This window comes from Neocloeon triangulifer, unplaced genomic scaffold (genome assembly GCF_031216515.1).
Source record: "Neocloeon triangulifer isolate White Clay Creek 2 clone unplaced genomic scaffold, ASM3121651v1 ptg000012l, whole genome shotgun sequence".
NCBI classification, from domain to species: Eukaryota; Metazoa; Arthropoda; class Insecta; order Ephemeroptera; family Baetidae; genus Neocloeon; species Neocloeon triangulifer.
Window position 1 is genome coordinate 1,784,375 of NW_026775554.1, and position 15,196 is coordinate 1,799,570.

Below are 15,196 nucleotides of genomic sequence, written 5' to 3' on the forward strand. Positions count from 1 at the left end.
TCACTGTCAAATGAAATTGTTTCGATAATTTAAAATTAACATACATATTTAAGTCTAATTGGAAACCAACAATTTATCTATCAAATAAACCATCAAATTATGTGTTCATTCAAATTTGCAAAGGTTGCGTATAAAATTTAATGAATTGCTATGTCAGGATATATGAATAATACATAATAAATCTAACAACATCTTGAACCAAAATTTTATCGTAGCCTTTTGCTTGTGACAATTTAAATGAAATTTTCGAAATTTTCAAAAAGCCTCGGGGAAAAAAATGACGATCGCGATGAATTGGCGCGTGTTTGGGCTCAAGGAAAACTCGGCCGCCCATTCGTCGGCGACAAAACACGTTCAAGGTCGTTCTATGCCGGCCCAGCTGGAGCCTCTTGTTTGTTTTGCTCCGTTGAAAATTGGAAAAGGCCCAAAGAGGAGGCCGTGTCCGTCGACTGGGGCAGCTTTCGCCGAGATTCGAAACTTTTCCCTGTAGATTTCTTCGTCCCCTTTTTCATCCCCGTCCCCGTGTTTCGATGTACTTAAGGACCATGAGCCGCTCCATCATTTTAAGCGTGAGATTATTTTGAAAATAATTTTTATGAAATAAAACTCCAAGTGACATTAATTCTGTGCAGAATGCAAAGAGGTTGCAGGGGCTTGTTTTGGGGCGCGTTGGCCTCGTCCAGCGGCAGTGCCACCACGCCACTGCCCCCTTAGGACACTTCACCGCCGAGGAAACCATGATGAGGGACTCGGGTATGATTTTACTTTTTTATTGCAGGATTTTCTTTGATTCTAATTTAGTGAGAAAACTGGCGCAGGAGAAAATCGCCCCTTTGGTCAAAAAGATGGACGAGGAGGAACAACTTGACCCCAGCATTTTGCCCATGTACTTTGAAAATGGGGTAAAATTTATTTTTGTACTAATTTTTATTATTTTAATTCATCTAAATGTTTTTGTTCCAATCAGTATTGTATATATTAATTATTAATCATTATTATTGCTCATAGATTAATCATAATTTTTATTCAATTTATAAAATTTGGAATTTTTTATGATAAGTAGTTAAAAATCAAACAAACTTTATGTAGAAAGTTCTGATTAAAAATTTTAAGTCCCCAAACTAACATTTTTATTTTTTACAAAAAACAATTTACAATCAAACACTCTGATTGGTCCTGAATTTTCCCCCACCATTTCGAATTTTAATTTGGTTTTAAATTTTGCCCCTAAAGTTGATGGGCATTGAAATCCCTGAGGAGTACGGAGGGACTGGCGCGTCCTTTTTCTCGAGCATCGTCGTGGTCGAGGAACTGTCGAAGGTTGACCCTGCAGTGAGCCTGGTGTGTGACATCCAGAACACCCTGGTCAACAGCCTCATCATGCAGCTCGGCACCCCCGAACAGAAAAACAAGTACCTGCCCAGACTCGCCCAAGACACCGTAATCTCAATTGTTTATTTTTTAAATTAAAAAATCATAATTTTAAATTTTCAAAGGTTGGTGTCTTCTGCCTGTCGGAACCCTGGTCAGGGTCGGACGCGTTTGCCATGAAAATGGTGGCTAAGAAGGACGGAGACGACTTCATCCTGGACGGCTCCAAAGTCTGGATTTCGACTGCGGACAAGGCCGGAATCTTCCTGGTGATGGCCAACGCGGACCCTGCAGCGGTAAAATCTCACCCTTTGAACTTAAAGGATCAGAAAATTGAAATTGAGATCTTTTTATGTCTTTTTTATAAATAATATTTGAAAAAAGTTGCCTCGAAAGATTCCAAGATATAAATAACGGACCACCTTCATTTATTTTTAAAGTCATTAAAATTGTGAATTTTAAATTTCGTATCATGGAGATTTAGAATTTAATCCTTTGAAAGTCTAACAACTCTTTTAAATTTAAATAATTTATTTCTGTTTTAAAATTTGAGCAGGGCTACAGGGGCATTACAACCTTCATTGTGGAAAAGGGGACGCCGGGACTGAGCATCGGCCGGAAGGAGAAAAAACTGGGCATCAGGGCGTCCAGCACTTGCCAGGTCATCTTCGACAGTGTCAGGGTAAGCAAATCTTAATTAACCCTGAATTTGGACTCTAATTGAATTTGATCAGGTGCCCAAGTCGAATATTCTCGGAGAGTTTGGCAAAGGGTACAGGTACGCTGCGGGGATGCTGAACGAAGGGCGGATTGGAATTGGGGCGCAGATGGTCGGTCTTGCTCAGGGTTGCTTCGATGCCACCATCCCCTACACCCTGGAACGCAAACAGTTCAACCAACCCATCTTTGACTTTCAGGTACAATTAAATTTGTAGAGTTTTGAACGAAAAATTTTAAAATTGAATTTCACTAAAATAAAATGGTTTTTTCATATCATTCCATATCATCCATAATTCTATTAAATAAGCTTCAAGTTTAGGCTAATTTCTAAGTAATTAAAGTTAGTATTAGTAAAAAAAATTAATTAATTTTGCTTAAAAAAAGAATCGATTCAAGTAGAAAATAAATATTAATCAACATTTGCCCAAACTATAGGATTTTCTTTGACAAAAGTTGAATGTTTTGTGGTTTTCAGGGAATGCAGCACCAGATTGCTGAGGTGGCCACGCAAATCGAGGCGGCCAGACTGCTGGTGTACAACGCGGCTCGGCTGAGGGAGGCGGGACAGCCCTTCGTCAAGCAGGCCTCGATGGCCAAGGTCTACGCCTCTCGTGAGTCCTATCCTCATTTTGTGACCTCTAAAAACCTGACTTTTGCTCTTTGATCGAGCAGAGGTGGCGACCCTGACGACGTCGAGGTGCGTCGAGTGGATGGGCGGGGTGGGCTTCACCAGGGACCTGCCCCAGGAGAAGTTCTACCGGGACTGCAAGATCGGCTGCATCTACGAGGGCACCTCCAACATCCAGCTCAACACCATCGCCAAGTTGCTCAAACAGGAGTACTCTTAAAAAAAGGTACACCTTACTTGCCGCTAATGTGCCATTGCTACTCAAGTCAATTCTCATTGCTTAAGGTGGTGGTAATTTTTTTAGGTCTGACAAAAACTGTAATTATTCAAGGATTGCCCTAAACTTTTTATGTTTTATTATTCTTTATTCTTCTATTTTCTATAATCTGAATTGCAATTCTGCTTCTTCTGTACTAAATTTTTGTAAAACATTATTTAAAATCCATGTTAAACACTGATTGAAACAGTAACTATCACCTTAAGACATAGTGAATCTATTTTTGTGTTTTATGTAATTTGAAAAAAAAATACCTAATATATTGTTGATTCTATTTGACAATAAAACATATTATTTTATCTAAATTGCAGATAGTGGTGATTCACAAAAAAATCATATAAATTTTGTCCAATTTTGTGTCGACATTCACAGACATTTCCAATGCCACCCCAAAATATGAGGAGCTAGTTCAGTCAACCCAGGAAATCACAATTTTCTTTTGAAAAGTTATATTTTTATTTAACAAAAATAGCAGCTACAGTTTTAAGTAGTCTCTAAACGAACATTTTTGGTAAATGCAAAGATTTCTACCTTTGTAAAACAGCCACCGTTTTCAATAATTGACTTTTTTAAATGTCTTGGAGATAAATTCGGACGGCGTCGTGCACCGACGGGTAAATCAGCAGCGCATTTTCGCCCGCCAGCAATCCGCACTTGCGGAGCTGCTCGAAAATGGGACCTGAAGAAACAAACAAAAAGTCCATTTTATTTTTTAAATAAATATATAATGAATTTACCCGAGCACCCGGCGACGAGAAAGTGGACGCCGATGTCCTTGAATTCGTCCCTGATGCTCAGCAGCTGGTTGGCCGACGACGGGTCCAAACTGCTCACCCCACTTACGTCCAAAATCACCACCTCCACCTTATAAAAAGTGTGGAAAAAAATTAAAAATTAATGAATAATTTCAAGGGACAAAAAACGTAGAATGTGAAATTCTTCAAGTTTCATTTGAATGAATTTGAATTTTTTTTAATTAAGTCGTACCTTGTTGAGGGGAGAAGGGCCTTCCAGTTGGCCACCTTCGAATCCCAGGTTCACTTTTCCATTCGAACTCGTCTCCTCGGACTTTGAATTCACAAAATCAGTAAAATTAAAAATTTTCTCTAATTTTGTTACATTTTTGTTTTTGATTCGTCTGCGTTGCTCCTCTTGCGGGTCGATCCCCGAAAGGTCAACAATGGTCTGGTGCAGTCTTTGCCGGGTCGCGAAATTCAACGGGCCGCAGTAGTGCACGATTTTGAATCCAGGGATTTCAAACGCCTAAAATTATTCAATTATTTTTTAATTAAATTTCGATATTTTAATTAAACTCACAGCTTTGTATCTTTTGATGTCGAGGTAGAGATCCGTGTTAGGAACTTTTCCCAGCAGGCACGTGTACGCCTTCAACCCCTTCCAACCGAAATTTGAATAAGTATAAACGAATTCAAAAGTTTATAAATTTGGGGAAATGCGGCAGACCTGCATGAAAACTCTGGCGGCGGAGAGGAGGAAGCCGACGAGCAGGCCGTAGTCGATGTCGATGAGCACCACCGAGAGAAAAACGGTGACCCAGAGGAGGCCGTCGGCCTTCGAGAGGCGCCAGAAGGCTGGAAGGTCCAGGATTTGCAGAAGGACCGACCGCAGCGCCACCACGATTATGCTCGCCAGGACGGCCTACAAGGATGTTTTTGCACAGCAATTAAATTTAGGGGAAAATATTTAACTTTTTCATTAATTTTTTAGTCGAATTATCAAATTTTGTTATGGTTTTACACACCGAATTATTAAATGCAAAAACACCTTAATTTTTTTGCTGATTTTTCTTCAATAATTTACTGTCAAAATTTCTAGTTTTTCTTTGGTCAATTTAATTAAATATTCTTTTCTTGATTTATGATTTATGCTTTAGTTGTTTTATTATAAAAGTGTTTGTTACCCTTGGGAGGGGTTCGAAGAAGTCAGCGACCCAGAGGAGGGTGAGGACGATGAGGAGGAGGGAGACGAGGGCGGTCAGTTGGGTTTTGCCGCCGACGCTCTTGGCCACGATGCTGCGGCTCAGCGAGGCCGCGAACGCGATGCACGAAAAGCACGAGCCGACCAGGTTGCCCAGGCCCTGCGAAAATTTCGTAATCAATTCGTCAGGGTAAGTTTGATTTGTACCATGGCGAGGAGCTCCTGGTTGGCGTCGACCTGGTAGTCCTCGCCGCGCGCCAAAATCAGCGCCATCGACATGAGGGTGGCGTACGAGACGATGGCCGCGATGAAACTGTCGGCCATCAGCTCGGCCGACAGCCCCACCTGAGGCAACACCGGCTCCGGCAACCTGCCACACAATTGAAGGTTAAATCATAAATATAAAAAAGGTTTTTCTAGTTTTGTCGAAATTTCTGATTAAAAATGACACAACGAAAAAAGATGCTTTATAACTGTTTGTTGGTTAATTTTTTGAAAAAATTCAATTTTTTACTGTTTCAAGCCTTTTTCATTGAAGCCAATAAGAAACTGTTTTAAAGCAACCCTTTTTCAAATTCGTACAAGATAAAGCGACCCGAGTCGAAAAAAAAATTGAATTTTTTATAGAAATTCAAAAATTTAAAGCACTTGTTCTGTAATCGTTAATAGTTAAAATGGATTGCAGAGCGAAAATTGTTAGGTTATTTAAATATATTTACCCTTTAGGAATGGTTCCGATGGAAGGGAGGCCGAAGCGACCCTGCAGGTCAAAGTGGTTGGACAGCAACACCCCCGCCACCACCAAGATCAGTTCGCACGGAAATGGCACCCGCGTCACCTTTGCCAGCCGCGGCTAATCAAATAAAATAGTTTTTTTTCTATGCATCAAATCAAAATTAAATTTACTATGGAAAGTTAATAAGCTAAATTGTTAGTAATTTTATAAAAAAATTTGGCAATCATGGTTTTAAATTTATAACAAAAAGATTGCAATTATCACTCAAACGTAAATGTTTAAAAAAAATCCAGGTTGATTTTCTTTTTGATTCAATGCCATGAATTACATCATTACGCTGTTATCTGTTTCACTTCTTGTTGCATCTTTTTCTGAATGAACACGCGTGGTGTTTTATTGTTTGTTAAGGGTTGGCAATGATTGCATCCTTTTTTTCTTACCTTGATGATGTAGACGCTGAAGAGCGATACCGCAATGCAAACAGCGGAAATCACCACGGCGGCCACAATTGTTATTTGCGCGTCCTCGTCGCTGCTCACCAACTTGCTCACCATCTCTATATACGTCTGCAAATTTAATTAATAAAGAAAGGAAAAATGTCAAAGTCGAATATTGAATTAGATAATTTACAAATCAATGTAATAAAATAAATATTCAAATAAACCAGTAAAATTTAAAAAAAAAAAACTTTTTTTAAAGCAAAAAATATTTCTTTATTTTTATTTTCATCTTTCACAATCTTGATGTTTATCTCTTCTTATAAATAATCAATTTTATATCTTTTAATTTTGTAGTCAATTGAAATTTTGTTTTCAAATTCTGTGTAGAATAGTTTCTCATTATTTCAATTAGGCTCTTTGATTTTTCTTTCTTCTTCGCACCAATTTTCATCTCTACTTTATTGAAAAAAAAAGTCTATTTTTCCCGTAACAAAAGTGGTTTTCCATATTTTTATTTTTTTTTGTCGTACCTTGACAAGTTGGAAGGGTCCGCTGTAGCGTTGGGTGGTGACGCCGAGGATGGCTTTGAGTTGCGAGGTGAAAATGTGCACCCCCGCGCCACACGTGAAGCTGTTGACCAGCACGTCGGACAGCAGCGCGCAAATGCTGCCCAACCGCAGGAAGAACATTAAAATCTAAGGGAAAAATTTCGAATTTTTTCAATCAACTGATTAAAAAGAAAACACGGACCTGCCAGAGGCCGACGAGCAGGGTGATGTGGGTGGCGACCTCCATCACCGAGTACTCGACCATCACCTCGGTGCCGTTGGCAAAGACACCGCCAGGGTGCACGAACTCAGGGTTGTTGGCAAACTGCGTCACGGCACGACCCACAAGCAACGAAATCACAGCAAATGTTCCTGGAAAATTTCATTTAATTTTTCTTATAAAATTGACAGGAACTGTTTTGAAAATTAAGTTGAAAAACTGAGATTATTTCTAATTTTGATGAAAAGATTTATGAATTTTACTTGTTTTTACCTTCAATTGAAAGCAATTTTAAAACTGTTGATTAAAAAATGTTTTTCTTTTCAATTTTTTATTTTTACCCATTGAAGTGTGTCTGGAGGTGCCAAAGAGAATGTAAGGGATGACAGGGAAGACGGCCATGTAAATGCCAACAATGGCCGGGACGTTCGCCAGCAACGCGTAGCCCAAACCTGCAAATTGCCCACATTTATTTTTAGAAACAAAAATCATACAAAATAAGATGAAAGAGTTTAAATTTGTTTTGATTTCTGGCGAGATTAGGCAAGCGTTATTTTTGTCAGCAAAGATAATGATGGGCGAGTGGAATTTTCCCGGTGTTCACCTTGCGGCACCTGCATGACGGCGACGGTGAAGCCGGCGATCAGGTCGCAGGGCAGGTCGTGCGTCCACTCGTACCTGGGCAGCCACTCGGCCAGCGGCACCGTCCGGCGCGCCACCGACGCCCAGTCCACCCTGCACCCCCGCCGCGCCCTCTTGAGCAGGCCTGCAAAATTTAAAAAAACAAATATTTTATTTTTTTGTGGGAAAAAAATCGATAGAGACCATCTTTGTTGGGCTTTTCGTACTCGGAGACGTCGTGGAAGATCTCCTGCGAAAGCACAGGTCGCTCGACCGTGACCCTGATGTGCGCAACGCCCTCGTCCGCCGAAGGGTTCATCAAGTCAAGCGATTCACTTCTCAAAACTGCAGGAAACGAGACGCATATTTTGTTATTAATTGTTTGAAACAAAAGGCAAAAAATATTGAATATTCCTTAAATTTCCTGCACATGCGATTAAAAAATAAATTAAATATTGATTATTTTAGTTAAAAAATATTATACGCATAAAAGTTTTATATTATGATTTTTCCATGCTTGAAAGTTCGCATTTCCTTGATCAATTTTGTTAATTTTTTTGTTAATTAACAATTGAATAGTAATTAAAGATCATGAAACGCAAATTTTTTTTAGCTGAAACCTTCATCATTAATTAACTAAAACTGACGCTACGACTTTTCTTGGCCCTATATCTAAAGCAAAATTAACTAATTCTTGTTTGAAATTTTTAATATCATGAACCACGCAAGTTGCAGCTTATTAAATAAGACTAATAACAAAATAATTTGAAAAACAAATCAACTAAAATTAAGTTTATGACGTCGAAAAAATATTCAGAACTAAAATATGACCTAAACAAACATATCAATTTTAGTTTTTAAAATTCAAGAATTTTGAAAAGTATTTAAAAACCAACGCAAAAATAATATGCTACTCAGAAGAAAGTTTAAAATAATGAGTTAAAATATGCAAAATTAATAATTACTCGTTTTCTTGCAGCTCAATTGGTTAATTTTGCTCCACTTTTGTGTTGCAGTTCTCGCGCGCGCAGACAATTGTACTCAAGTAGTGTGAACGCGTGGCCGGAAAACTTGCATTTAATTATATTATTAGAGCTGAGCGAGGTGTTTGTCATTAATCGAGAGAGACGCGCCGCGAGTGGAGGGGCGACCGAATTTGAAAGGTGACCAAAATATTTTGAGCAGCTTTGTTTTCTCCACTTCAGAATATGAACTTAAGCGGTGCTGCAATCCGCACGAAAATTAGATAATGAAAATGCACCTGCCACTCAACCTAATTCATTTCACTTTTATATACCAAAATAAAAACAAGAGAAAAATGGATTGCTCCGGATTATTCAAGCTCACAATTTACTTATTGAAATTTTTGGATCGAATTTATTTATGTAGTGATTGTAGTGTAATCAAAGTACAACTAAATAATTTTATCTTTTTTTTTAATTTTTATGACAATATTTACTATCAAAATTGACATTTTCTTTTCATAATTTTTGCTCACTTTTTCACTAAAGAAAATGTGAGTTTGCTTGGTTTTCCAAATTAATTGAAAATAAAAAAGGTCCTAATTTAAAGAAGGAAAAAATGAAAACTTAAAAAAACTAGCAAATTCTTTGTTTTAATCATGCATCTAAATTTTGTAGTAATTTGAACTAAAAAATATTCAAAAACTACGAATATTTTATTAAAAAGTGCAAAAAGTTTTAATAAAATATTATGTTAGCAGTGAATACAATTTTGAGTTTTATCTTTTGCGTGAGACCTCAACTATTTCCTGTCTGCGACTGGCGAGAAGCAGGAACGTGGTTATGTTGAAAAACAATATGAACTGACCTTAGAAGACCTGGAAGGTGGGCGGCCGCGTCAGAGTTGCTGCAGAGTTTCTGGCCCGAGGGCTGCACATGTGGCGCGACCGCGAGCGAGCACCAAAGGCGAAAAGAGAAGTGCGCCCTGCAAAAGGCACAACTCTTTGATTTTATCTGCGTGTCAACAATCAATTGAGGCGCGCAACGTTCGTTTGTTTGTGCAAAAGCAATTCATTGTGTGGCCAAGACTTACGGCCACTTTATGGGCCAAAGTCAAGGCTCCGAAATTATTATAAATCACTTTTTTGCGCGCAGAAATCAATATTAATTTAAATTCAAAACACTAAAAGCCGTTTCTCTCCATTCTTTTCCTTTGAAATATATTTTCAGCAATTTCTATTATTTGCAATCGTTTTTCTTTAATTTATAATCTCAGATTGATTATAAATTGTATAAAGGGTTTAGTACTTTTTATGTTAAAATGATAATTAAAAAATTAAATTTTTTTACTTTTTGTCAGCCCTTAAACTACGAATATTGGGCAAATTATAATTTCTTTCTTACATACTAAGACTGTTTTGAATTAGAAAAGTATTTAATTTACCTACTTTTTGGGAGAGCAGCTGAGAGAGAAGTTTCTGCAGCTGAAAGATGTTATTTTTAGAGGCAAGGTCGCGCGCAATAAGAATGTTTGGTGAAGCGACGAGAGGAGCAAACAAGAGAGCGCCAACAAAGACACTTTTGAGTGGTGGAAAATTTATTTTACACACTTTATTTAATCGAAGGCTCAGATATAATATATAAATAAATTTGTTGTCGTCGTTTTGTTCAATAAATATGATACAAAGAAGAATTAAGTTGTGATATTAAGGCACGTGATCACACAGCTCAGGAGCCGACTTAAGTTTTAATTAACGTGTAGCTGCACTTTAAACCCTCTCTCGGGAGGAAGAAAGAAAGGTCGTCGTTAAGTATTGAGAGTGGAATTTTCCGCAAGACGAGGCTAAAAATAGGAGGCGATTTGCCTCAATCAGGCATAATTGTGATGGTCAGTCTGTGTTCGGGCCAGCTGAATGTTTTCGGCAGCACCATCTGGAACAAAAACAATTTTATCTCATGTGATAATTTTCCACTACAAGTTCAATTGGGTCAAGGTGGATCCTTAACATTCAATGAAGGAATTTGAAATTTACTTTAATACGAAATAATTGCAGGAAAAATTTAAAATTATGATAAAATACAATTATTCAAAAATCAAAATTTCAATTGTTTTTTTTTATCTAAATTGAGAAAAAAATTGGCAATCCTGAAGCTAAGGTCATAAAGAATCAATTGGTGACCAAAATATTAAGGTCACTGCATGCAGTTTTCAGTAAAGTCAATATTTCAAGTATTTCTCCCCAACATTCTTTGATCAAAATGAGTGTCCGTAACTTACATGTTCGGGGTTGGTGAGTTGTTCGAGGCTGTCGGACATGTCGATGGCCACGTGGGGAGGCAACAGCATCTGGAGCCACGCCCCGTGAGCCGCATAGGGGTTCTCGAGGTCGACGAAGATTCCGGTCACCAAAGGGGACACCAGAGTGATGGCCGAGTCGCTGAAGACGCTTTTGAAGGTGAAGTGGCGCCCGTGCGACACCCGACCCCTGCAATCAATCAAAAACAAAAGTTGCTTAACTGCATCAAAGATTGAAACATCAATTAAATGATTATTAAGATTCATCTAATTAATTTTAATAAAATTTCATGAACCTTGGCTGAAAATTTAAAATCAAAATTGCTAGCTACTTTCAATTTTCATTTTTTTTTTCTTTGATTGAAAAGCAATGACTTCTGAATACTGGAATAGTTGGTTCAATTTTAAAGCTCATTATAAAGTGTATTTGCCATTAAACTAGTTATTCTCTTAAAATAAATAATAATTCTGCTATTCTAACTTTTGCAATGAAAAAGAAACTTTTTATACCTAATTGCCAAGGGGAGCAAACTACCCGCCTCCCTGTTGAAGGTGAGGTGCAGCGCCTTGAGTTTCCTCACCCGGCCAAGTTCGGACATTTCACTGCCCTCCTCAGCATTAAAGCTCCTGAGAAATCAAAAATTGTAAAAAAATTTATCAGACGAGGTTTGATTCTTACGAAGATAGGTCCTCGTTGCGCTCGTTCCTGTTCGGGGTGATGCACCCCCTGGACTGCAGCAGCCCTTTCCTCAGGGCAGACTTGATCTGCTCGCTGTCGTCCTCGGTCAGGGTGGCCCTTTCCGCCCTTCCTCCGTCGTCCTGATTAGGAATTTTAATTTAATTAAAACCAAAATAATTAAAAAAGGATAAAGTTACTTTTGAGCTAATAAATGTTTCTTAGGTTAGCATTTAATAATAAATAAAATCTGGGAATTTAAAATTTTAAATTACGAATAAACCCTATGAGACCCGATTCTTCATTTGTACTAATTTTAACAAGAATTTAAATATAATTTGAAGAAGTTATTCCAACAAATTTTTTTTTTTAAATATTGATTTGAAAGATGAAACTGATAAATATAAGTTGGGTTTTAAAAACATAATTACAATTATGCTAGAGTTTTCGGCCCAGGAGCACCTGGCGCTGACCCCGCTGAGGTTGGAGCCGTCGGTGTTGATGCCCCTGGCGACCTCCTCGGCCACCGAAACGTCCAACTCGAGCATGCTTTCCCCGCGCCGCATGTCCGTCACCAGCCACGGACCGCCAGCTCTGTTTTAAAATTTTGATTAAAAATTCAAGTGCGATCAGACAAGGGTGGGTTTTCTCACCCTGGCAAACGCCGGAGGATGTCGATGACGCCCGGACCGTTCCAATGCTGCGCCACTCGCAGCTCCTCTGCACAAATCCCCACCACCTGACAAAAGACAATTCCAAATTATTGTTTTCTTGAGGGAAGAAATGATTAAAAAAGGATAATGTAAATCTATAAGATAAATAAAAGTGAATTATTTTATTTACAACAATAAAATTACCAGCAATTAAAAACCTTTTTTCTGACCAAATCTCAAAAGTAATTAACTCACAAACAGTAGAGAACTTCTTTTCTGAATTAAATTTAAAACAACGAAAAAAATATGTAACAAAAATTAATTAAGGGAACAAAACATTTAATTTGCCATTTTAAACTTCAATCATTTTAAAATAAACTCAACCAATGGAAATATCCGGAAATATCAGCAGCAGAACCAATTTTTCTTGCTCATTTTCACTTTGGCTGATTTCATTAAATTAATTAACCGCTTTTCTGCATTCAAAATTAAAATCTAAGTATTTAAAACAAGTTTTAATTAAATTAAAGAGGTAAATTTCTAATGATACAATTTCCTTAATTTTTAGATAATTATGAAAATTTTTGTATGATATAGAGAAATGAAATTGCAAGTGACCTGAACAAAGGTGACCATGCCGGTGGGCGCCCTGAGCTGTCCGAGCTGCGGGTCGGGCGCCATCAGCATGTGCTGGAGGCGCGACTCGCTGCCGTCGAGGGCCGCGTGCCATGACACGTGGTCGCCCGCGCATAACATGTTTTCTGAAAAGCAAAATTTTAGCAAAAATATTGAGGGAAAATTGAAAAAAAAGAGACCAACCTGACTGGAAGACGTATTTGGCGAGGGACTGGAGAAGGGCGGCGGGCCAGGTCGGCGGCGCCGTCTCGCCAGGTTCCCTCCTCAGGCGGAAGGTCAGTTCAAAGCCAAACCCGCTCAGCCCTCCCTCCAAACCCACCTCGTGCACCCGCCCGTCGCCGTGCAAATCAGACAGACCAAAACTGGAAAAAACAGATTAATTCAAATTTACAGAAAATCTTAATTTTTAAATTTAAAGAGAACATTCTGAGAGTCGCTAGCAATAGACAAAATTTATATGACAATTAGCAAAAATGAAAAACTAAACAACAGGAAAGTGATGGGGGAACTATTTTTTTACAATTTTAAAATTATTTTAACGACCCTTCAAAAAAAATCAAGGTAATATTAAGTTTACATGGTCATCAATCGATTCCTGGTGACCTGACCTTTCCAACGATGTGTCACACATAACCTGTTGCAGCCATTACTAATTTAGTGGTGGGGGAACCTTCCGGACCAATCGGATCGCTTCATTTCTATAATTGCCGTTTTCTTGGCAAATCTCCGGGAAACCTTGACATTTTTGTTCACTAATGAAATTCTTGTGGCCTCAGCTTTACAAAAATGGTGCACTTTTTTGTACATTTGTGTAAACTGATCAGCAAAAAAGCTAAAAAGGTCCCTAACATTTGGAATTTTGACCTAACAGAATTTTAACTAGAATTAATTTGTTCTTAGAGTGGTTAAAACTAATTTCAAAACAGCAAAAATATCATTATTGAAAGACAAATTTTTGGTGACTCACGTGATGTAGTGCCAGTGCGGAGGAATTCCCTGGTCGGCCTGGCCGTTGTTGGCGTACATGCTGATGTAGTCGAGGGGGTCGGGACCGCCGAGCCTGTCCGAATCAAAATGAAATTAACAATCAGCATAATTAAGAAAAAAACAATTACCATTTATAAAATTTTAAACAATTTTGAATATTTCAAATTTCAAATTTAAAACTCAATTAATAAATTTCAAAATTTCAACGCAAAATTAAATTATTTTAAATTCAAAAAACAAAATTTGACAGAACTTTTATTTAACAAGTAAAAATTAGATTGAAATTTTTCTTAAGACAATTATGAAAAGTTATACCTAATAATTTTTTTTTAAATCCAATATAAAATAAATATTCTTAAAAATTTGGATAAAAATACAAAATTATTTTTGGCCATTTTGATTATTTAAACTGATCTTGATTTATTATTGAAAACGTGTGACAGAAAAGCTGCATCCGATCGCGGCGAGACTCGAGAGGCGCAGACGGTGAATTTCAAATCTATTTCCATCCAGACGCGAACATCCGCGTGTTATAATTAAAAGTCGCACCCCTTCCTATTCGTCTCCCCAATTTCTTTCCTTCCTATTTCTCTACCAAAATACTAGATGATTTTAAAATGGAATTGAAACTGTTCGACTGCTTTTTTGTCCTTTGACATGGTGAGTCACTGACTCAGTTGATTTACGGCCACTTGGAGATTAATTAATTGAGATAGAGAGAAAGAGACCCCCTCGGAGATTTCTGCTCCGAAATTCCCACGCCCCGAAACGCAACAAGTGGTTTTTTCCCCAAGTCGAGCGTTCAAATTTCCAATTTTCCAGACCAAACTCTAGTAAATTTTGTGAGTTTTTTTGTTTTTAATTAAAAATAGAATTAAATTAATACAAATTTAAAAAATCAATAAAAATTATAAGATTGCGCTGAATAATTGAATTATTACAAAAAAAATTCACATCCATGTGAATCACGAAATAAAACTTTTATAAACTTTTTAAAATTATTTCAGCCAAAATAATGATGAATTAAATAAATAACCATCCAGAAATTCCAGAATTAGAATATTTTGGCGTAGAAAACTTCAAAATAAATGGAAATTTTAATTTATGTAAGACAAAGGACTACGTAATTCACACGAAAATCAATTCTAAAAATTGAAAAACATTTAAAGAGAGTTTAAAAAAAATTTAAAACGATAAAACAAGAGCAAATTCGGCTCTGAAAGCAAAATAATTGGGCTCGCCGGAGGAATGAGTTTGGGCGTCGGGCCGCGCGTCTCACCAGTACTTGACGAGGGCGTTGACCTGCAGGGGGTTGGGCTGGTCAGGGTAGACCCTTCTGCAGAGGGTGTAGAGGGCGTCGAGGCCCGGCGGCGTCGGCACCACCAGCGACACCCGCGTCCGATCCTCCGCCTCGCCGTCCTCCATGTTTACACCGACGGCTGCCGAGCGCCGCCGCCAGAGGCGCAACAATCGCCCCTCCCACCCCC

The 15,196-nt window shown here is 38.0% G+C and overlaps 3 protein-coding genes across 5 annotated transcripts; 1 reads left to right on the forward strand and 2 right to left on the reverse strand.

The window, feature by feature from the left end:
- The first annotated feature begins 356 nt into the window (after window positions 1-356).
- LOC132197107 (short/branched chain specific acyl-CoA dehydrogenase, mitochondrial-like) lies at window positions 357-3,236 on the forward strand. The gene is made up of 9 exons (XM_059620182.1): window positions 357-569; window positions 633-753; window positions 802-902; window positions 1,234-1,440; window positions 1,497-1,667; window positions 1,928-2,053; window positions 2,106-2,288; window positions 2,567-2,702; window positions 2,764-3,236. Exons 1-9 carry the CDS (start codon window positions 531-533, stop codon window positions 2,937-2,939), a joined length of 1,260 nt encoding a protein of 419 aa, XP_059476165.1. The 5' UTR covers window positions 357-530; the 3' UTR covers window positions 2,940-3,236.
- An 80-nt stretch (window positions 3,237-3,316) lies between these two features.
- On the reverse strand, window positions 3,317-10,028 carry LOC132197105 (solute carrier family 26 member 6-like). Of its 3 annotated transcripts, none has more exons than XM_059620178.1 (17): window positions 9,910-10,028; window positions 9,330-9,446; window positions 7,704-7,844; window positions 7,483-7,644; window positions 7,220-7,330; window positions 6,861-7,030; window positions 6,641-6,805; window positions 6,111-6,236; window positions 5,654-5,787; window positions 5,142-5,304; window positions 4,918-5,094; window positions 4,461-4,655; window positions 4,314-4,391; window positions 4,116-4,259; window positions 3,984-4,064; window positions 3,734-3,860; window positions 3,318-3,675 (listed from the first exon to the last, which is right to left on the reverse strand). In XM_059620178.1, the coding sequence occupies exons 3-17, from the start codon at window positions 7,816-7,818 to the stop codon at window positions 3,566-3,568; spliced, it is 2,058 nt and encodes a 685-aa protein (XP_059476161.1). In that variant the 5' UTR covers window positions 7,819-7,844; window positions 9,330-9,446; window positions 9,910-10,028; the 3' UTR covers window positions 3,318-3,565. The 3 variants fall into 3 exon arrangements, with proteins under 3 accessions (XP_059476163.1, XP_059476161.1, XP_059476162.1); XM_059620179.1 differs by having other exon boundaries at window positions 9,906-9,969; XM_059620180.1 differs by lacking the exons at window positions 9,330-9,446; window positions 9,910-10,028 and adding an exon at window positions 8,465-8,584 and having other exon boundaries at window positions 3,317-3,675.
- A 19-nt stretch (window positions 10,029-10,047) lies between these two features.
- LOC132197106 (suppressor of fused homolog) lies at window positions 10,048-15,152 on the reverse strand. Its single transcript, XM_059620181.1, has 10 exons — window positions 14,989-15,152; window positions 13,690-13,782; window positions 12,906-13,084; window positions 12,705-12,847; window positions 12,087-12,172; window positions 11,865-12,027; window positions 11,437-11,576; window positions 11,268-11,384; window positions 10,740-10,947; window positions 10,048-10,393 (listed from the first exon to the last, which is right to left on the reverse strand). Exons 1-10 carry the CDS (start codon window positions 15,132-15,134, stop codon window positions 10,328-10,330), a joined length of 1,341 nt encoding a protein of 446 aa, XP_059476164.1. The 5' UTR covers window positions 15,135-15,152; the 3' UTR covers window positions 10,048-10,327.
- Between the last annotated feature and the right edge of the window lie 44 nt (window positions 15,153-15,196).